A 22,997-nucleotide genomic window follows, 5' to 3' on the forward strand; every position below is an offset into this window, starting at 1 on the left:
TTTATAAACCACTCCCACTCGCGTACATATTCTTGTTTGTGGTACAGCTTTCCACAGCTACGGCTGGATTTGCGATAAATGTGGGGATCGTTTTGTACGGCAAGGACTTCGTGATGGGTTGGAATACGTTGAGGAGAATGGAAGCAAACTTACAGAATCAAGGTGACCATCAAACACATTAATGATAAACATAACCAGCCAATTCACGCAGGCTTTGGGAACTTTGTAAAATCCGTAAATTCACGAAGGGCTTGGTAAGATTTTAAAATCCGGAAAGTTCAAAATTTAAAAAAAAATTTACAACGACATATTTCTAAGAAAATAATTAACGATAATATTTATCATACAATTTTTGAAGTTCTCAAATTGAGCCTTCGTTTTATTTATAAAAGTTTGCAAATGACTTTAATTAACTTACGGGTTTTCACGTTCACGTTACCAATCATCGACTATAACTGTGATAAATTTGATTATAAATTTAATATTTCTACAATGTTTAGGTCACGACCATCGCGACTCGTGTTCCCCTCAACGAAACTATCTCTGGATAACGATGACCTTGTTTGTCTGGGCGTTTTCCACGTATCCCTTCTTCATCTCCCTGTCCGCCATTTTCTTCCATTTGGATCCATACTACCATATTTTATCCATGCTTAACATCAATTCACTTTACGCCCACCTCTTCCGATTCTATTTAATCTGCACCGCACCAGCCGAGCTGTGCAGATTTCTCGCCTTCATTGTCATCATTTCTATCAGCACGTTTCAAATGTTGCCAAGCTCGCTGGATCTTCTACTTCAACAGAATGCCAGCCCTTTCAGCGTCATGGTCGGCAGAATGAGCGGGAATCCGGTAGAATCGCAGTATCGTCAAGTGCAAATCGTGCTACTTAGCATAGAATCATTTATTGGCTTTGTTTGTCTTATTGTGCAAGGTTTAGGATTGGCGAATGGTATTCTGAGTATCTTTCTAAGTTTGATATTCTATGCGACCCTCCCAATCTGGTTGTACTGGATATTTCCATGTATCGCAGTCATGGTCCTAATTATAGCGCTTGTAATTATGAATTATTTGCACAATGTGGCAGACTATTCGGACAAGTTGTTCCGAATTTTGGACTTTTTTAATTGAGAATTACAAGACTACAAGGGGTTGGATATTTACCCACATTAACTTATGTATCAAATCAATCAATATTAGTCAACATGCAATTATCTAAAAAAAACTGCATCAGTGGCTGGCGGACCGTATTATATCCAGTTATGCATACTCAGATTTCATAAGAATGATAACACTCTATGTTTTAAAGACAAAATGGGCAAATTAATATGTACATAGGAAAAGTAGTGCATAAATGTCTATTACATGCAATTTCATGGATGGAAGTTCCATCAACTTCATGATGTTTCATGGAACATGTTAGCATTTGCTTTGCAGCATCGTGTATCGCTTTTATGTACATAATAGGCTGCAAAAATGTATAAATGGGCAGTATTTTTTTTAAAAAAAGCACAAATAACAATTCGCATATGCATAAACTTCAATTTACTTTTCATCAATCTCTAAAATTGCATACTTATCGACGATAAGTTATCGTAATTACATTGTAGTTCGCCTTGTTTATGATTCTGCTTCATGCAACAAGTTTTTAAAGCATCATGTATTACTTTGCATCCTGAGAAAATATTTTAAAATAGGCAGTATTTTTTAGCATAGCACAAATAATAATTCGTAGGTAAACTGTAAATGAGTTATTTTCCAAAATTTTCATGCTTATCGTATTTAATTAGACTTATCAAGATTACTATTTTAGGAGCAGTTTTAGTGTTTGAAAAAGAGGCATCTTCCTTCTCCCCAGATCACGTGACGTATGAAAAACAGGAAAGATATTCACACTCTACGTCACCAGCATCCAACCCCTTATACATAAATAGAGGTGGATTTATATTTCACTCCTTGGTAACTTACGCCATAGTTAAATTATAACATGGGTGCAAGTTACCCAGAAATTGGATTTTACTTATTGCAAACGACCATTTGTCCTCTCCACGTGCTCCATGAGTGCTCCCACGTGGGAGGAGAATTTGGACAACAGGAAAACCTGCACCCAGAAAAATCCGTGCACTGCTGTCCAAAACTCACAACTCGCCTAACCTGGAAATACATGGGGCATGTTTTTGGTCACCCTGATTGCTCATTGCATCCAATAATCCCAATCGCATTACCAATTTTCACCCTTACCCTATTAATTTTGGATACTTTTAATGCATAATTAGTCTCATAATGACTTGATTAATACAAATTTCTGAACTTGAATGGGTTAGTTTGTACGGAAATGGTGAAAATTGCATGTGAAATAAGATAAGGTTGGGGGAACTGAAGAGGTGAAAGAGTGTTATTATAAATATGAAAATCCGTCAAACTCACTTTGTCCTCCTTCGGGGGGACATATACTAAAATTGGAACGATACAGAGAAGATTAGCATGGCCCCTGCGCAAGGATGACACGCAAAATCGTGAAGCGTTCCACATTTTTTTGCAAACTTTTTATTTGCCAAAATTTACACAGAATTTGTTAAAACTTTCACGGCAAAGCGTATTTCATTTTGAATAGGGTGGCATTAATTATTTTAAGATAAATTGTCTCGTCCATTGTCAAGGACAAAATTGTTCGGAATAATTAAAATTATTATTTATTTATTTCAACACTAAAATTAGAAAATCTGATAAAATATGAGGGTTTATGGCATGTATTGAATGCATTAAATTAATTTTTCCACCACCACGTTTGATGTTGTTTGCATTAATTGCATTTTGCATTAGTGGAGTTATTTGTAGTTTGCTCCAAAAATTTGTTGCTTGCAAAAAAAACCGAAACCCCGACATACCTGTGTAATGGATGACCGGTTTCTGTCCGATAATGTCTAACGTATGTATTGATGTATTTGAATCGAGTTGATATTTAAGAGGAGGAAATATTTATTACCGAGGAATATTTACAGTGATGAAAAAATTTTCAAACTCTAATAAAATACTTATCCGGTGAACTTTACCTCCCAGAAAGCAGCAATTCATGAACAATATGTTAGGTAAGCTAATACATTGATTAGATATTGACATATTTACATGTGTAAATAAGTACATGGTTAGATTGTAAATTTCATTCTCATCTTCCCCCACGCCTTCGAACTTACGGATCTACCCCACACATGCTGAATCACACGCAAATATACGTATGAGAAGCGGACCCACAACTTATCTTGAACCACGGTTATCCTTCGGAAAACTAATTTCGAGTTACGTATATTTAAAAACGTTCCAATGAGTAAATTGTATGTCGTTGCTGCGTAGTAATAACAGGGATTTATGCACCGCACATATCTACATATGTACATCCACAAATAGCTACATACATACTTATGTACTTTTAAAATATTTCGCAAAACTATAAAATGCTAAGAATGGACGGATGTACCGAATAATATAATAATTATGCAAATATGAATCTATGCACACATAGAACTGGTGACGATGTACATAGAATCGCCAAATTTGCACGGTGCAAATAAGTAAATACGTAAAGATATGTATCACGTTTATCCGTTTTGTGTGAGCATAACCATCCATCTGTGGTAACGCAAGTAGGATATTCCGACTTTGCTAATGGTTCAACATTTCTTATCATGGGGCCAAGGTTATAAAAAATAAACTGGAATTGTTGAGGGGACAACATTCTCGCGAGATGAGGTTGTCATTTTGATTAATTTAATGGCTCTTATTTACTGCTCGATGGATTTGGTGGATCTTCATGCTATCCAGTCATGGAATTTTCTATTACAAAACTTACTGTTTGTTTGCTCAAATATTTAAAGCTGGTGTTACGCAAGTTCTCATACATATGTATATGTAAATATGTACAAAGGGATGCAAGCGTACGAATGATGTAATTTTTGTCAGGCCGAAATTTGGTCTTCTAAATTTAGGATGAAAGCTCATATGCCAATGCACTATGGGCCAGGATCCCTAAATTGTGGCCAAAAATACAATTAAGCCTGAAGTGAGGTCAAGTCTCAGGTTACCCCATAAATTGGAAAGGTCTCGGCGGGAGGATTCAGAATATATATACTTTGTGAGGTCTGGGACCACCCCCTGATGATTTAGAGACCCATGAATGTTATTGAGTTTTTGTCGATAATTGCTATGTTAGCTCCCAATCTACTGCTGTGTTAACGGCTAAATACCTGCAAAACCAAAACTCAATAATATTCGTCGGTCTCTAAATCATCAGGGGGTGGTCCCAGACCCCACAAAGTATATATATTCTGAATCCTCCCGCCGAGACCTTTCCAATTTATGGGGTAACCTGCATTTATGGGGCTACGTGAGACTTGACCTGGTGACCTTTGACGGGTTAAAACAAGGTCATGCAGGTCGAATTTCGGTTTGAGGGTAACTTGAACATTGTTCAGGACCATCAGGGCTGCAACATATCAAAAAAATCAGCCAAATCGAACCGACGAGCATTTTGCCAAGCTTTGTGTGCATTGTGGAAACTTAGTGTTTGGGAAATCAAACCGTGAAGGAGTCTTTGTATTTGTATGGAATAATTTTTGTTTGACAATTTCATCAAATATCGGTTAATATAAACTAGCAGTTCCTCACAAGGTGCTAAAAATAACGAAATGAAAAGTCCTAGCGAAGAAATTCCTCCTCGCGCTGCGAACTAATTATTTTAAAGTCATCCAACTGGGGATGGCCTAGTTCAAATTCTGCTTGATGGTCGCAGCAGAATATATTCCCGACACTATTAGATACCGAATAGTACAAGTAGTGGCTCAGATAGGGGTGGATCGGGGCGGATCAGTTAGAAGATGTCCGAGCCCTATATCCGTAATGTATTACGAAAAGTTTGTCAATTTTTTTCTCTTTAATGACTTTAACGATGACCTTTATATTTTGCATGGATAACAAGTTGGTTATGTAGAACACGATGGCATACGTCTTTTATCAATTCGAGATAGTGCCTTAATGGCCACAATTTAGTGATCCTGGCCCATAGTGCAATGGACGGCATAGAATTTAACTTGTGACATTTCGTACATCAGAATTTCAGAAATTGTCGTGTTAATTATCTCTCGCAAATTGTTATAGTTTTTCACTAGTAAGTAATTCTATGACTTTTGGTATGTAAGAAAAATTTTTGCTTGTTGGTATCTGGATATTAGCATTTATGTTGTAAAAATTGGTGATAAAGTTTGGACGTCAAAAACATGCAACGTTGGTATTTATTTTATCAGCGTTATAACTTTCAGATTGCTTGATGAGTTTTGGATTTCATCAGGGTCGGAAAATCAGTGAAATCCGAAATCAGTGAAACAAGTAATATTTGAAATCTCTAGTACGTGAAATTTAATTTAGTAGACAAGAACAATACGCAATCACTAATTTATATACATATGTACGTATGTAAATACATATTGCGTATATTTTCTTACTTCGTAGTAAAAATGTAGCATATGTTAAGCCTGGACTTATTTATTTTTGTGTTAAATAATTTTTTATATTACACGGTTTTTCTGATACCGATCCAGAATGAATTTAGTCAAAGGAAAATAAAGCTTCAAGTTTTTACAGTTTTTACAGTTCATGTTTTTAAATAATTGTGGTTACTTGTTATGAAATATGACGGGAATAAATATGACGAGTGCTTCTTTTTGTGCGAAAGTAATTACTTGTATTCACCCATGGGCACATATTTATTTTTGTACGCATATATATTTCATTTTATGCCAAAAATTTCAATAAGTAAGTAAATTCTTAAAATATCGTGTTTCTTGATACACATGGAAATTCCGTGATGGAATTTATTTGTACGAATAAATTTATCGGCCCAGGTAAATATGATTGCATTTGCATATACGTATATCTAACACTTGCAGAAATAATTGTTCAATGAGTTGATTGTGAGTTTGCTTCCCACTTTAGATTATTCACTATCTTATCTCTGGGGTTTACTTGTTGCCCTGTTTATAACGTTGGCAGGACGGTTAGATTTATCTGGTATATGTACTTGCCACGTAGGCAACAAACCGACAATAAATAAAATTGCGCAGTTAACTTTGCTGACAGAATAAAATTACTCACCTCCGTAATTTTCAAATTAATTTCTCCAGTTGTCCTGAATCGTAAAATGGCCTCTTCATCTAAACAGTCTACTTTTGAGTCACCCTTGATTTACGAAACCTGCCTGGGTAACGGCTCGTTCGGCATAGTCATAAAAGCCTTGGATTCATTTTCGACTGCCACCGCAGTAAAGTTTTTATTCCCATCCACCGATCCTAATGATTCCAAGCAGCTAGCAAATATTTCTCGCGAGTGTGCCATTTCCCGTACACTAGCACATCGCAACATTGTGAAAGTGTTTTCGGTTATTGACCGTAAATTTTCCATGCTCGAACTGGAAAACATATTCCCGGATTCAATATTACAAAACGAGGAACAAAAAGCACTAAAAGATACATTTCTCGGCAAAGCAAAGCGGGAAGGAGAAATTTCTGTAATTCAAATCCAAATGGAACTATGCGGCGAGAACTTACGAAAGTGGCTAAATTCTCCTGATTCGAATAATAGCCGAAGTCTTAATAGAGTTCAACTTACGATCGTACAGAATCTTGTTTCTGGTTTGGACTATTTGCACGACAAACAAATTATTCACCGAGACTTTAAACCAGAAAATGTTATGTTCTCTAAGGCTGGATTCGTACTTCCGGTAAAAATTGGCGATTTTGGGCATTGTCGAAACATTCATTCCGTCAGCAGCAGAACCAATAATTTAACAAGTGGGGTGGGGACACAAGACTACATGGCGCCAGAAGTCTTCACGAACAACTATGGCTCTCAGGTTGACTTGTATTCTCTGGGGCTCGTGATCTGGGAGGTTATCGAGCCGATTTCATCCCGCAAAAGAAAAAACCTTTTTGATCGCCTCGTGAACGATAAGGAAGAAAAATTAGTTCCTAATTATCCTAATTTTCCAGGCGGTGCTCAAATAATCATAAATTTAACTAAACGAGGGGTTACAGAAAGGCTGCAGAATATAAAGCAGGTCATGACCTTCTTAAATGAAATGGATTCAAAGTAAGGATTTCTAACCCACCCACCAGTTATATTTTATTAACATCTAATTCATTGGCTTCTAATAAAATGTTACAGCTTCTCAGGCGACACCAGAAGTAAGGAAAGTTTAATTCTGGACATAATTGGTATATGCAGACTCAGTTTATACTCGTGATCCACTCTGGAAATTTTTTTGTCCGCTTGATCTTAAACGCAAGTAACTAGGGCTGGAAACCCCGGTTTCTTTCTAGAACTCATGTTTGTGCGGCATTTCCGATAAAAACATTCCGAATCTCATTAACAGCTTGAAAAGGATTTGTTGTAATGTAAATTAGACCTGGTTTTTGTTTAAGAAATTTGATTTTGAAAAAGTGAAAACGGGTTTATCGGATGACCGGTTTAAGAAAATTTTCAAAACCCAAAACCGGTTTTACCATACCTTCCATTTTTGCCATATTTAGAACCCTTATTCAATGTGTGTTCTTACTTCCAGCTTGAATCGCTACAAATCGTTGTCTATATCCTTCTAAGAAAACATACTTGTAAGAATCAGTATTTATTTTTATAGATATGTCTTCCGAACGTAGTCAGATCGATGCTAAAATTATTGCATCAACCATCCGAGGGGAGCCTGTCCAAATCGTCAACTTTAGACGCTTTCGCAATCAACGGTCCCAACTCATCCTGAACAGAAATAATCTAGAGGTGATCCTCCGTCAGGTAGGAAATACCCCCATCTGCCTCATCTCCATCGCCGGTGCATCTCGTCGAGGTAAATCATTCCTCCTCACCGTCATTCTAAACGTGCTGGAATGTTTATCACGAGGACAAACGGATTACTGGGACCATCTCGACCAGATGAATAGCTTGAGCGGATTTCATTTCAGAAATGGCAGTGAACCTGACACTGTGGGTTTATGGTTATGGTCGAAACCATTCATCATTACGAAATCGGACCGTACTAAAATTGCCGTGATGCTGATGGACACCAAGGGAATATTTGGCGCCTTCCCGAACAAAAGAGACTGGGTCATGATTGTCGGTCTCAGCCTCCTCACCTCTTCCTGCCTGATCTACAACTTATTCTCCAACATACAGGAAGACGCGTTGAAAATACTTCACAATTTTGTCGAATTTGGAATGCTTTATCTAGAAGAGGATCCCACTGCGACGAGTGTCTTTCAAAAACTCATCTTTCTCATACGGTATTATACATATTTATGTGTGCTTTCGAGTGATAGATGTCTATCAATGACTAGAAAATACTGTTTTCAAAATAATATTTAATACTAATTTACGTCTGACAATGAAGGTCTCTCAGCTCACAGAGTTTTTAGTGTCAATCAGTGTCAATTTAATTAATCGCAATTTGCCAATCGCAATTTGCAGGTTTGACGGAGATACATATTTGCAGTCGAAGAGGAAAAAACGAGCTCTAAACTCGACGAATTTTAAACTTTCCGAATTTACTGTGCGTTTTCTCCTCTCTGGATGCTAATATCTCTGCCAAACGTGACCATTGGCAGATCTGATCTGCCAGATCACGTCTTCACAAATTTCATATTAATTACACTCATGATCTATTGACACTAGTTTAGTTGCTTAAAATCTGCGAACTTGTGTTGCGAGACCAACATTGTAAGGTACTAATCCTCAGTTATCGAGTACAAAATATCTATTCATTACCAGAAAATTTCATTAAATACAATAAAATTGGCCATCGTAGGGACTGGGGTTATCCTAACCATTGCACTTACGGGCCGCTTGGTGGTTCCAAGTTTCTAGAGGAGCAACTGGCCGTAACTCCCAACATGCCATCGGAAATTAAAAGTGTGAGGCAAACGCTGACCACATGTTTTGAAGATATTTCCTGCTTTCTCATGCCCAATCCGGGCGAGGCTGCAAACGAGCATAACTTTTCCGGAGCTTTGAATACTCTTAGTAAAGCATTTCGTGAAAACTTGCGCATCTTTGTGGACAATTTGATTTCATACGATGACCTAAAACCAATCAAAATCGGGAACAATATCATTGACGGGCCCGGCCTGGCAACTTATTTTGAAAAATACATCCAAGTTTTCAACGGTTGTGGGAAACGACGGTTGTGGGAAACGATCCCACAACCAAAGTCGCTTTATCGAGCCATGGAGGAAGCCAGGTTGCATTTGTGCGTTACAAAATGCAGCAACCAGGCCAAGGAGAAATTGGAATTGTTACAAAAATCATGCGAGTACATCCCAAGCCATGAATTCAAGCTGACTTGCGACAAGTTTCGGAGTGAAGCTGTGACAGGTATGCATATTTATGTGGATAATTTCTAACGTAGTTTCTACTCATCGTCAAAATAACCGAATTTGTAATCGTTTCTCGGCTCTGGAAATTTATTTAAAACTTCTGGACTGCAAGTTTCTGAAGCAAGTTGTTCCCAAATTGTCTTTAAACATGCACTCCAGATTTCACAGTGTTTGAAGAAGAGGTCGCAAGTTTAAGAAAGCTTAGGAAAAATTAGACCTAGTGCAAATTCGTCGTCCAGAATTTAAGAATAAATTCTCAAAGCTACGAAACGATTAGAAATGTATTGATCTTGACGATTTTCCTGATGAGTCGTACGCTAATAATTTGTTATAATCAACATACACTTTTTATCAGAGTTCATGGCGGAAGGGAACAGGCGTAAAAATCTAGTGTTGGTCCAACCATATCGTGCCATACTTTTGTCGAATTTAGAATCTTTATTTGAAGAAAGTTTTGCCACAAATGAGGCATCCAAGAACGCCATTCTGAATCAAATCGTGGATACCCACTTCGCACAGTATAAGTCAATTTTGGTAGAGAAAACGCGACAAACCCTCCTCGAACAAGACTTGGATGACATATTGAATTCTGCAGAGAACAGCTTTTTGCTAAATGTTGCCCAAAGTGTAGGAGGAAGAGATGCCGAATTTCAGAGAGAGGCTGAAACCAAGATTAAAGAGTTAATGAGCACGGAAAACACAGCAGTGCGACGCCAAAATTCCGCTACAATGAGGGAAATTGATTTTGCATATGCCAAAATTTAATCCAAGAATACCACAGTCTTATGATCCTTGGTTTGGGCAACGATCTAAAAAATGTCACTATCGAAAAACTCATTCAAACTCACAAAACGTGCGAGTCCACTGTCCTTCCCAAATTCCAAGGTCGCCTCGAACACGAGTCACAAATAATCCATGACCACTTTCGCACTCAATTCAACTCTGAAATCAATCAGGTTCTACGTGAATATGAAAAAATAATCAGTACAGCTCGAGTCCAAGCTCTACTGATAAGTAGAGCTTGATAGTTTTGATTTGAACGCACTTGTTGTTTTTATTGTTGTTAGTCCCGTATGCAAGTGTCAATAGAGATCAATTCATTACAAATTGGTTTACACACCCTTAAACGATTATAGCTATATCTCTGCAAGGCACGTAACTAATTATTTTAATATGTATATTAAAATAATTAGTTAAGTTAGTTTCTATGTGTACATAGAAAGAAGAAATTTAGTAACCAAATCCTGGGCACTAATCGTAACTCTTTTAATATTCAGTGTGAATAAACCACTTCCAAAAAAACCTCGGGGGAGGCTTGCTTAAATGAAGAAGACAAGCTTTTATCATCCTGCACTAAAATAATGTACTAACTAAGTGTTCATCGCATGGTCTGCAGCTTCCGGTAAATATGCAAGCCAAGAAATGATATGGACCAGTTCTCACCCTTGCTGTACTCATGCAGTAAATAATCCATATATGGAATTATACGCAATTTTATTTTCTCCCATTTTCATATCGTTTGCCAAGTCGAAACCAAACGTTTTAGAGATGTATGAGGTTGGACAACTTTTATCATGCATATATCTGTACGATAAAAGTCAAATATCTGTATGCATTTGAATTTTTATGTCCTGCGTTATTCTCTAATAAATATAAAGTTGGTAGTTCAAGACGGAATTTTTGAAATATTTTCATGTCGGTCAATAATCATACTACGGTGTTTATTTATTTATGACTTTTTCATTTCGAGCACGCCGACCCCCCAATTTTGTAGGGTTACTTACCAGTACTAGTGGTTATTAAAAATGTAAAAAATGTTTGCAATTTTAGAAAATATTTTAGACTTTTCGGCGAAAACTTATATTCGTGAAAACTTCACGAATATAAATATTTCGCCAGTTCTTCAAAACTATATTTTGTCGTGATATTTTGATTTTTTAGCATGTCGCCAAAATTCATCAAATCTCCCTTTCTTCCCTTAAGAATTTGTAGGATACTTCTGACTGCTTACGAAATTGAGTACAATAAATCTAAGTCTTTCCTAATTAGTCTCAACTTAATAGAAGGCCTAAAATTGTTTCGGCGTATACAAATAATATGGCACTTTATTAATTACAATACCAAACATTGCACGTACTTTAATTATTTACACATAAAGCACACGTACAATGTCACAATCAGTTAGAAATGATGCATTTATTAAAAAAATTGACGCCGCGAATATTTTGCAGCGAAAGTTTCTCGATTACATTGTGAACGATTTCGGCATGCTTGGCATTGCCTGCAGACCATGAGCCCATCCATATTACGTATTTATGGACCACATAATCTTGCCTATTTATTTATACATGTAGGATTTCCGTGCTCAATGCACATACATAATCCCAAATTCAGTCATAACTTTTTTGTCATTTTTTTTGCACCATCTCCATCCACTCAGGTCATACTTGGAAATTTCTAGCTATCCTATTTACACAATTGATATGATATCTTGTCAAATAACTCTTTCCACGACCCGATTAAACATATTCGTAACTATAAAAGTTATGTAAACGAATTTTATTCAAGGTTAAGATCAATGATTGATTTTCCAGGTAAAGGGCGGCTAGACGAGAGGGGAAAAAAATAATGCGTCATTGACTAAAACTATTACAGGTGGATTTGTTTCTTTTTATCCATGTGTCATGGGTTTACGAGTGATTTGGTCTTCTCGTCTCATCCACCCGAGGCATTTCATGTACGTAACAAAGTCCACTACAAGTGGGAAATGCCTGCTAATAAAATCCTCTTAATTTTGCAGCAGTGTAGATATGCCATATCGTCGTACTAATTCCGAAAAGACATAAGTGCACTCAATGGTAAATTCCTAAACAACGTAAGTGCACTCGATGCTTAATTCCGAAACAACATAAGTGCACGCCATGCTTAATTCCGAAATGACATAAGTGCACAGTAAAAACTAATTTTTACTATGCACTTATGTCATTTCGGAATTAAGCATCGAGTGCACTTATGTTGTTTCGGAATTAAGCATAGCGTGCACTTATATCTTTTCGGAATTAGTACGACGATATACATAATTTGCCTATGCATGCCTTTACTACGCACACCTTAAAAAAATTAACCAAACGGGTATAAAAGCACTCCGACTTGTGAATCTTAAGCCATTCCGAATATCTAAAACTGTGCATCCAATTTTCTCACATATCTTTCATAAAAATACGTAACGACGACTACGTATTTTTTGTCATCATTTAGCATAAATTTGTCCTCTTTTTCGTATTCCTCCTAACCATTGGACAGGGGTAATTTAATTTTTAAATAAATAGAACATTAAACAGCAAAAAAGTCTACTTATTTTAAGTCTTGTTTTACTCTAACAGAGACCTCTTATCGCATGACGACGCGGTGAATAAGCTTAAAGAATGGGGTACAATTTTCGTAAATCTCTACCGCATAGAAACGTTTCTCATTAAGCGTATTATTTTTCAGGAATTAAACTCAACTGCTATGATGCTAATAGAAATAACAAGCATTGTACAAGTTTGCAAGGCATTCGTTCCGATACTATCGAGTGGCTCATAAATTTTAAGAGGACGAACGACTGTGAATTCGTTGTCACTGGGGGAACCGAGGTGCTCAAAATTTGAAATTATCATTCATCCAGCTCAATAGTACGATAAGTAAATAATTAAAATTTCATTTTATCAACAGCATGCCCACCGGGGTAGTGGGGTCAACACTCATGATGTGACCTTCGAATTAACGATTGTCTCAACAAATACATACATCAGAAATAATTTTCAATTCGTTTGCAACACCAGCTTGGGGCCAAAATATTTGTCCGGATCCGGAGCAATTCTACTGAATGAGACAAATTATCCACGCCATTTTGATGCCCTCTGGCCTGCTGAACGAGTGACTAATTTGAGTCAAGTTAGACGCAATACTAAATGCAAGTAGAAATTGTATTTTGAGATCTCAACAACAATTTGATTTGATCATTTCTCTAAACTTGTGAGTTAATTGGGGTCGAGATAAGTTTTTTCCGCTGTGAAAAGTGTAATGCTTAAATATAAAATATAGATGTGTCCAAGGTTTTGAATTTTTTTTCCTGTTCGTTAAATTATGCTTGGATTTTCAGTGATTATCCTCCTTGTCGCCATGATGAGGACGTCTTCTCACGTTTGTAGACATAGATTATGGGAAAGCAGCCGAAATTTTATGAAAAATAAAAATAAGCACGTGATAAAATTTCAAAAAACTTGTCATTTGTAATTAATAGAGATTATTTCTGATTAAATAAATCATTTTTCCGATTGGCTTGTCTGATAAACTCAATCTCATCGTTTCTCATATGTCTACTTTTGGGATAATTTACACAAATAGCATTATTTAAATAATGTTAAATAAGTGGATGCATTCACTACCATACAATTTTATATCTTTTAGGGGTAATATGAATACTCAAGTTTAACCGAATTTTGACCCATGCGTGACCACAATGCCAATTGTGTGTAGAAACACAAGCTGAAATACAATGTGTCAGGCTACATAAATTTAAATAACAAAACTTTATTCACGGCCTATGCTTTCCAACAAGAAGCAACCTTTTCTAAAAAAAAGGTGTTTTATTTTAAAACTAGACTTTTCCTTACCCTTCCACAAATCAGAATTCACAGAAGCCTAAAAACAAAATATATGTAGAAACTAAATATTTGTTGGTTAGTAGCCATTCGTCTCTAATCGAGCAAGCAACTAAATCCGTTTCGTTAAAATAAACGTTTACTTTCGTCGAATTTTTTATCTCGTCTGGTGGATTTTCAGATGTCCTAACGAGAATTTCCCGAAATATAAAAGGTATGGAATTAACTAATAAATACACTCGTGTAATCAATTATCCCGTTAGGTTTCCCATACATATTTAGTAAATAAAATCTGGCGTAATTAGTGAGACAACAATTTTGCATAGTTACAATTTGTAAGTTACAAATACATAGCAAGTCGCATTTATATCAAGGTAATCTACATATTTAACCTAAAGAAATTGTTTGGAGATGTTCCAAACATGTTAATGAGTTGTATCAGTTTAATAGTAATAAGACTCACAAAGAAAAGATTCCTTGAGGTTGGTAATTTTTTGTGGGGTAGGTTTGATATCAGAAAATCATAACTTGTCAGTGTTGTTTAAAAATAAGAAGATCCAATCCCCCTGGAAAATGCGACTCTCTATGGAAGACCACGAAGGATAGTTGTTCTATGTGTAGAGGGATTACAGCAAAAAAGGGTCGGTGAGATATCACAAAAATAATTTGAAACTTTGCCAAAACGTAGAAAACATTAATGGAAAATTAATTTTCCTATAAAGCTTTTTTCACCCTTAACATTTTATTCAGGGGTCAAATTTTGAAACTTTTTGGCATATTTAATTTAGAAAAAATTCGTAGAAAAATATCTTCTATACACAAATTTTCGATATCTTACCCTTTTGACATATTCTTAAAGGACGAATCCCTTAGAAGGGCTTGGGTACGATACTACCAAGTTTATGTCAGAATGAGCCACAGAGTTGCCCAGCAGCATGGGTATCTACCCACGTATAAATAAATATCGTAAACAAGTAAAGTCAACCTGAAATAGAGAGCCATGTGCCAGCGGTTTCTCTAAAATTTTCGATTTTCGAAATATTTCCGAGTGGTGAGTATTATCTCAATTTCAGCCCGCTCGCAGTGTGAATAAGGTGGGCACGTGTTTTGTTGGGCAGAAATTCCATCACGCTTAATTATCTTATTCTCAATTAATAGTGCCACTCGATCACCAACCTAATGACCCTTGAAAAATGCACTCCCATCTCCCCGTCCCCGGTGAAATTGCATAATTTTTTTTGCATAATACCTTTTTTGCCTAATGCCAATTTGCATACTTTCCTTTTCTGTAAACAGCAAGATTGCATAATGCTGCTTAGCATAATTGCTCCACCTCGTACGTGAAGTGCTGCTTATGCAATAAAAATTCTGCAATATGTGTGTCATGTAAAATTGTTTTATGCAATTTCACCTAGGACCCCATCGCGCGTTTTCTCACCTATGTATTGGATACCACTAGGCGTCCATCTTCGTTCAACCTGAACATTGGCACATATTGATTATCTAATTAAATTTGCGACCGGTTGATATTAGCGTGGCCAGAATTATCTACGCGAGGAGACAGACCTCCATTATTAAAGTTAGTAACATTTTAGTGACATATTTACATGCATAATTTTTTCTTCTTCTTCCATGAATCGTATAGCGAAAAAATTATGGATATTCAACCCGTCACAAACACCCACACGGTCGCACTCCTACCTGAGGTTTGTAATTTCTAAATAAATTTCCCGCTAAATAATTTTTTGTTTTAATTTTCCCGTCTCACCGAGATCACCTTTGCATTCTACAAAATCGGACTGCGATCATAATCCAGAAAGTAAACGTATGTATATTACTTTACCGCCGTGGTTATAAATTTATCACCACTGGTAAAAGTTTATAACCAGTCGACGTCAAATTTACTTGTAATCACGGCTGTTGAGTGACATACGTTAATTTTGAGTTATAATATTAACCCAATTTTATAGAGGGTAGTCTTATTAGTACTGGCATCAACAAAGCGGTAAAAATTATTGTTCCCAGTATTTAAAATTCACTACCACGAAAATGCAATGTCTCTCTCACGGTAATGAATTTAAACAATAATTGCCAACTTTCCTAGTGTTCATTGAAGCTCAATACATTTATCGTACTACGCACTATAAATAAATAAAGTTAAGTAAAATTGCCGCTAACACAACTATTGAGTAAAATCTATCCTAACAAAGGTAAAATTTACTCAAGGTTGAGCAAAGATCTTCCAAAGTTGGATAAATTTTAACTTTTATTGGGTAACTTTTACTCAATAGTTGTCTTGGTGGCAATTTTCTTCAAAATTGCCAAATTTTTACGATAGATTTTACGAAATGTGACCTCCTTTTTGCCAACGACCAACCTGATCGTGTGCACCCAGGTCAACTCAGGATGGGAAGATGCAGCCAGAATTCATCTCCGCGCCCGCGTCATGGTCACCTTGTCGGCTGAATGTAGCAAAAGTTATTTAAATGTGATGCACGTCCGATCAAATTACTACAAACGGATCGAGTTATGTTGGAAACGCGATGAACAATTTCCCCAGTTTCTCCCGCAGTTTAAACATTTCGCTGAACAGTGCCGGGGTAAAGTGAGACACATGAGTACCGAATTCTTCCTGGGTGGGGGACCAGACTCGGAGGAATTTTTACACATTATCAAAACTCTAGGGACGCAAGTGACATCGCTGAACCTGGAACTATTCTCCGTGTATCCTAACGAAGCAGACGTACGTAAGAAATACTACTTCTATAATAATTTCAGTCGTTGCATATTTTATAACCATGCTCTGGTAATAGCCTTAACCTTTTGACTCGTGTCGAAGATAATGGTGTCTTTGTATGTATAAACTCAACTCTATAAAAGGGCTGGTTAAGTGAGACTAGTGGTTTCAGATATTTTAACATTGAGTTTTCAAGATTTCCCGCGAAATCTAATGCTAAATATTTTTAGATTGTAATCACTAGTTGAGACTTGGCTATAAATATGCGATAAAAGCAACAAAACAACCTCCTCAAACTTTTACCAATCCGATAAGAAGTTATTACCAAATCATGTACAAATATATGAAACTCTACTAAGGTTTAACAATTAGGTTCATACAGCATCACTCTTAGAAACTGGGTATTGATCTTCAGAAGATTTCAATACCAGCACACTGGTATTATTAACTGTGACTTGTGAATAATACCAGTGTGCTGGTATTATTCACAAGTCACAATGTGGTATTAAAATATTGCAGAAAATTAATACCCCATGTTTCTACATTGAGGGTACTAACTTGTAATACTAGTGAGGTAAAATAACAATATCGATTTGGACCGATTTTATACCACATTTACCCAGTCTCAGACATGTCCGGCATAAACACGTACGCGGGATTTGCAAACTACTCACTTGCAGTTTGGAAATCGTTCTTTTGGACAAGTTCTTCAAGTTAGTTTGCGGAATTATTTGAGGGAGAATAAATAATTTATTCCGATGAAAATTTTGACACTTCCATATTAACGGGTAAGCCTAAATGTATTTTGCCGTTCTTTTGCCTTCCGGTTTATAAATTAATATTGTTTTTTTTATCTTTATGATTAAGTTCCTCGACTCTTAATTGTGACGAAGAATTTCTTGAGGGACCGGAAGCTGTGAACTTCCTTATCATCAGTTAAGTGCATTTTTTCTTGATTAAAATCTTAAAATATTGACGATATATTTTTACATATATGTAATTTAAAATATTTATTTTTAGCGACATCATCGAATTTGCCAACGAATTTGCCAGCCACATCGAGTTTGCACTAGGTAAGGAAATTTTAAATTGACGAATTAAATTAATATGTAGAAAAAGTCCCCCAGTTGTGAATTGTTTACACGATTTATTTTTTGAAATTACATGCGGTTTTGGATCCGGTGACCTCAACTCATCTGCAGCATTCCGTGAGGACATTTTATAATTTTGTAATTTCCTTTATTTCCACCTTTTGAAATATGTATGTACTTTGTTGAGTTGTAATTGAGTACCAAATAAATATCGTGAAAATCAATACCAAGCTGTATCAAACTGTTGTATTTCTTTACCACATGGTATTATTTCACGTCTCAGGGAAGCAGCCATTTTTGGGCGTGTTTTCCAGTTTAAATGCTAACAACTTGGCTGAATTTATTTTTCATAAAATACTATGCAGATGATGTAATTCTGTAAGCTAAAGGTACTGACTCAGATACAATTTTGTATGTGCTTATCACTCAGCGAGAAAACGTGTGTGATTTGAGTAAAATTTACGGTGAAACAGGAAAGATAATAAATAATTGTTACAACTTTAATTTGATCCGATGACAATTTCAGTTGTACGATTTGGCCTATTAATTCCACCGGGTTTTCAGTCTATTGTATAAAATTTTACTGATTCTATCGAACTTTGATGGGTTTTGGGGTTGATTTAAGGTTTTTTTTTGTTGAGGGATTTTGAAACAAGTTCCTTTACAGTATTCTCTTCAGAGTTGTATATTTCCCGTCCAAAACCTTCGCAACACTGATTCTCTTGTTTTGCTTGTAAAAAATAAATTCTTAGAAAAATTCATTTCAGCCGAATATTTAACATTGCAGGGATAATTCCAGTGTTGTAGTAATTAATTACAAAAGTAATTAATTACTTAGTTAATTACAAGAAAAAGTCGGAAAGTAATTCGTAATTGAATTTAATTACTTCGTGGCAATGTAATTGTAATTAGTAATTAATTACTTTGCTTCAATGGTGTTTCAAAGTAATTAATTACCCAAGTTATTAATTACTCCCGACAAATTAAAATTTTAATACTTATTGTGTAAAATCTTAATTTGCGAGATCTATAAGACTACCGCTTAATTTTGTTCATTGTAAAAAATCCGATAGTCGTTATATATGCGTACTATAGAATTGATTTGTTATTAATTTCCTAACAGACCAGTAGTAGTTTGTCTCTGAGTGATAAACTTTTCATTACCATAACGTTACTAAACGGTAATGGCAGTTACTACCATGCCGGTAGAGTCATATTTCATGTATTTATGTACTCCGCCCAGTAATGATTTAATACCAGTTTCATAAGATTGTTATTTACTGGGTTCCCAGGGTCAATTATTCATTTTTTGTTACAAAAATGTAGCATATTTTACTAATTTAGTAATTTGAACTGTATGAATATAAATTGATTTAAATTTTAATCGTTAATTACAATTCTTTAATACGTTTACCTCCATGATTAAATAAAAATTGTAATTAATTTGTAATTGAGTAATTAATTACTAATTGCTCAAGTAATTGTAATTGTAATTAATTACCCGACTGATGTAATTAGTAATTGAGTAATTAATTACTTGCTCTCATTGGGTACCAAATGGTAATTAGTAATTAATTACATACTCAAGTAATTAAGCAACACTGGATAATTCATTACACCTTGTACATTCAGACCATTGTAAATGTAGAGCAATAGGGGTGTATAGGATTCTGCTTTTCTGCGATTTCTAAATTTATACTCGACTATTGTAAATTTCTATGCTGTCGACCTTTCTCAGAAAGTTTTAGGGTCATTGCATCTTATTCTTGGTTCATGAGAGGATTGGGTTCCGCTCATTTCTTTAAATTAAGAGTTCACTCGCCTATTTCTCCCACTGTACGAATACGCTATAAAATGACGTATTTTTTTAAAAACGCAAAATTACTTTACATTTTCCTAGTATTCTTCGTTGATGTGAAATCTCAACTATTTTTCCCTGGCCCTTGTCCAACACCAACGTCCCTGCCAAACATCAATATTACGAGGGTACGAATAATGTCTAATTTTCATTTCAAAAGTCAAAGTAATAAATGTGTCCTCAATTGGTCCAGTATTCTGGAACCTGGTATCTCTATCAAACCTATGCGTCCACCGTGCAATTATTCTTCTCCTGTCAACTTGGAGAATATTACCCACCACGTGCGGATGGGACTTGGGATGGTGTAACAAGAATGACGGAACGAATGTAAGTAGACTTTTGATAAAAAATTTGTTATTAAAAAATAGAATATTCAACAATTCTAATTTTCAGGACCGGAAATATAATATCAGTTCCTGGCACTGTAAAATTCTTTAGTACTGATGGCTCTGCCGTTTTTACGTCGGATAATCACCTCTTTTCAGGAAATTTGCCAAATATTGGAATTAATTCTCCGGCGGGAGGTATATAACTTACGCATTACATATCCGTGCATCAATCTTACTTTTAAATAGGGTGCTCGTCCTGGGAAGTTGATCACTTGGTATTTTGGCCTACAAGTGGTCATAAAACGATTCTAAAAATCGCAAATTTTTGAAGAATATTACAAACAGATCTAGCATTTCATATCCGCCAGCAAATAAGATTTAAATCCATCGTCCATCTCGTATTTAAGTTTTTTATTCACCTCCGCCATTTGTGTTTTTCCGGAAGGATTTTCAACTTTGTTGCTAATTTTCTTCTACGATAACCGAATTTTTTAAAAAGTATCAACTTTTTCCTAAAACTGGGAGTGTATCTTCTTGCATAGAGCTCAAAATCATTCGATCGGGCGAAGATGAGGGAAACTCGGGTAGTTTTCGTATTTTCACATCAAATTCCCATATGATCCAATGGTAACTAAACGCGATATTTCTTTAGAAATTTTAAAGAAGATTATATTTTTACTTCTGTCTTCACTTGAGAAGGATTTTCGGCATTGGAAAATTGCCTTCCTGGGGTTTCTATCGTGTTTTTATGGGCGTAGGACTCGTCGGCAATGATCAATTTTGTTGGTCAAGTTTTGTTGTGAAGATTGGGAAATGTTGCGTTTACCATTCTATGTTGAATTTCTGTATGCTTTTTGCATACTCTTTGACCCCCAATATATCTGCCTTAATATGATATAAATAGTTTGTATTTATCTTAGATATCTCGGCCGCACCAGGACGTGGAGGGATACTTTTTTAAAAAAATATTCAATCGTTTTTAATTTTCGTTTGGCCGAAATGATGTTTTCTGATCATGATGCTTTTTTCAGATTGGCATTTTCGGATTCGCCATACTTTTTTATGTATGTCTCAATGTTTGCACGGCCACACCCTTCTTCATTGAAATGTAGTCAGGCATTCTCATCAACTTTGAGAAAAAAATTCTGGTACTTACGCAAAACTCTTTTCGCGAGTTCTTCACTTTGAAATTGTGTAGGAAATTTGTTTTCCATTGAAAACCAATGAAATTTTCAGGATATGTAGTTAGATATGTTCATAATATTATACAAAAAGTTAGAATTCCTAAGACTATTTCTTCACCATCCCGTTACCAAAACACCAAGTGATCAACTTCCCAGGACGAGCACCCAAGCTAGACAAATTTTGATACAAATTGATTTTCTGGTTTTCAGTAACGCTTACAATAAATTACATCGTGTTAGCAACGGATTATTCCTCCTACGCGGTAGAATGGACCTGTTATGACTTTGGGATTTCGAACTTCCGTATGTTTCTTAAAATTAGTTTTACTTAATAGTTTGAACTTATTTTGATCTATGTGTATATTTCCAGAGTTCTTGTGGATATTCTCCAGAGGGGCAACGATTTCTCAGAGCAATTTACAGAATATTCGAAAAGCATTGAATTCTCAAAGGATTAATTCTGCCTGGTTAAGGGATCAAGACTTAAGTGGGTGTCACTTTTTGTAGTGACAGGGTTTCCATTAATATGAGAATAATTATATTTACGAAGTATAAAAAATAATATTCTACATTTGTTACGAACAATCTTAAATAAAATGTCATTTACGAACTTTGGAAATGGTTAAGCTCATTTAAACGTCAATTTGTTTCTGTATGCCATTGCCTAATCTCAATAATATTAATTATCGCTAGTATTGGTATTAGTACTATGGTCCGTATATTCAAATTAAGGCAAATGTTGGTTCACTTTATAAATTTTGAATCTCAAATACTCTGACATTTTTCAACCGATTTTAATTTTTTTTATTCACAACTGACCACTATTAACTTATTAGTTGTTAACATATTTCCTGGTCACTGATGTCAATTAGCGCATGCATAAAGGTTTAAACCGAGTCAATTAAATAATAAAATCATAATATATGTATAAACATATATATAAATATAAACATATATAAACATATATATAAACATATATATAAATAATTAAACATCCACGTCTGATTTTATTATTTAATTCACTTGGTTTAAACCTTAATTCATACGCTAATTGACAGCAGTTAATAAAACTGGCCTAAAATCTTTGGTACAAATAAATATGAGCTAGGAGGTCCAGACCACCGGCACTGGAAGCAGAATATGTGGTTTCTGTACGGTTTTGAAGTGAGATAGATAACATTTCATAAACACGAACAATATATAGAAAAAAGGAAAAAATGGACCGAAATTTTCAGGTCAAGGGAATTATAAATTTTGACCCAGGAGGTTCATACTTCATGTCACTAAGAACGACCTTAAATGAGGGGCCCATGCCAAGTTTGGTCAAGTTATCTGTTTTGGGGGCCGAGAAAAAGCTGACCCAGCGCTGGGGTCCTTTAGGGTCGTCTGGGGGCGAGGGGGTGGGGCAATTTGACGAAAAATTATTTTTCCGATTTTTTTTGCCGGGTTGTGAGTCCATTTCGGGTACTTATTTTTAAATTAAAAAATAGAGTGACAGTCAATGTATACCATGAGCGAGAGTCCGTCAATACTACACTCTTAGGAACTTGGTAATAAAAAAAACAAGCGGAGTAGATGTATGACTCTACCGCGACGGAAGTAAAAATTTACACCATGTTGGTATAGATTTAGCAGTAAAATAACACTTTTTGGTAATAATTTTAACACTAATTTGTGTTACTTTTTTACCATCTAGTATTGTTTTAATACCAAATCATTACTATCGCGGTAGAGTCATATA

At 35.5% G+C, this 22,997-nt stretch overlaps 2 protein-coding genes, 1 long non-coding RNA gene and 1 other non-coding gene across 6 annotated transcripts; all 4 read left to right on the forward strand.

The window, feature by feature from the left end:
- The first annotated feature begins 2,431 nt into the window (after positions 1-2,431).
- Positions 2,432-2,537, forward strand: LOC118435974. Its single transcript, XR_004835090.1, has one exon. It is a non-coding gene; the product is annotated as a U6 spliceosomal RNA (small nuclear RNA).
- Positions 2,538-6,079: 3,542 nt separating this feature from the next.
- On the forward strand, positions 6,080-11,083 carry LOC110849838. Of its 2 annotated transcripts, none has more exons than XM_035852173.1 (5): positions 6,080-7,138; positions 7,214-7,263; positions 7,686-8,322; positions 8,844-9,409; positions 9,767-11,083. In XM_035852173.1, exons 1-5 carry the CDS (start codon positions 6,192-6,194, stop codon positions 10,174-10,176), a joined length of 2,610 nt encoding a protein of 869 aa, XP_035708066.1. In that variant the 5' UTR covers positions 6,080-6,191; the 3' UTR covers positions 10,177-11,083. The 2 variants fall into 2 exon arrangements, with proteins under 2 accessions (XP_035708066.1, XP_021952988.2); XM_022097296.2 differs by having other exon boundaries at positions 7,214-7,233.
- Positions 11,084-12,426: 1,343 nt separating this feature from the next.
- On the forward strand, positions 12,427-13,752 carry LOC110850138. The gene is made up of 4 exons (XR_002547934.2): positions 12,427-12,716; positions 12,795-12,841; positions 12,904-13,046; positions 13,126-13,752. It is a non-coding gene; the product is annotated as an uncharacterized LOC110850138 (long non-coding RNA).
- A 396-nt stretch (positions 13,753-14,148) lies between these two features.
- On the forward strand, positions 14,149-21,853 carry LOC118435665 (lazarillo protein-like). 2 transcript variants are annotated; one of them, XR_004834953.1, is made up of 8 exons: positions 14,149-14,271; positions 15,703-15,763; positions 16,396-16,800; positions 19,786-19,871; positions 19,937-20,070; positions 20,137-20,267; positions 21,467-21,559; positions 21,627-21,853. XR_004834953.1 is itself a non-coding variant. In XM_035852039.1 (5 exons), the coding sequence occupies exons 1-5, from the start codon at positions 19,740-19,742 to the stop codon at positions 21,761-21,763; spliced, it is 627 nt and encodes a 208-aa protein (XP_035707932.1). In that variant the 5' UTR covers positions 19,673-19,739; the 3' UTR covers positions 21,764-21,853. The 2 variants fall into 2 exon arrangements, 1 of the variants encoding a protein (XP_035707932.1); XM_035852039.1 differs by lacking the exons at positions 14,149-14,271; positions 15,703-15,763; positions 16,396-16,800 and having other exon boundaries at positions 19,673-19,871.
- Positions 21,854-22,997: the final 1,144 nt, after the last annotated feature.

The sequence above is a fragment of the Folsomia candida genome, unplaced genomic scaffold, assembly GCF_002217175.1.
Source record: "Folsomia candida strain VU population unplaced genomic scaffold, ASM221717v1 Fcan01_Sc005, whole genome shotgun sequence".
In the NCBI taxonomy this organism is placed as follows: Eukaryota; Metazoa; Arthropoda; class Collembola; order Entomobryomorpha; family Isotomidae; genus Folsomia; species Folsomia candida.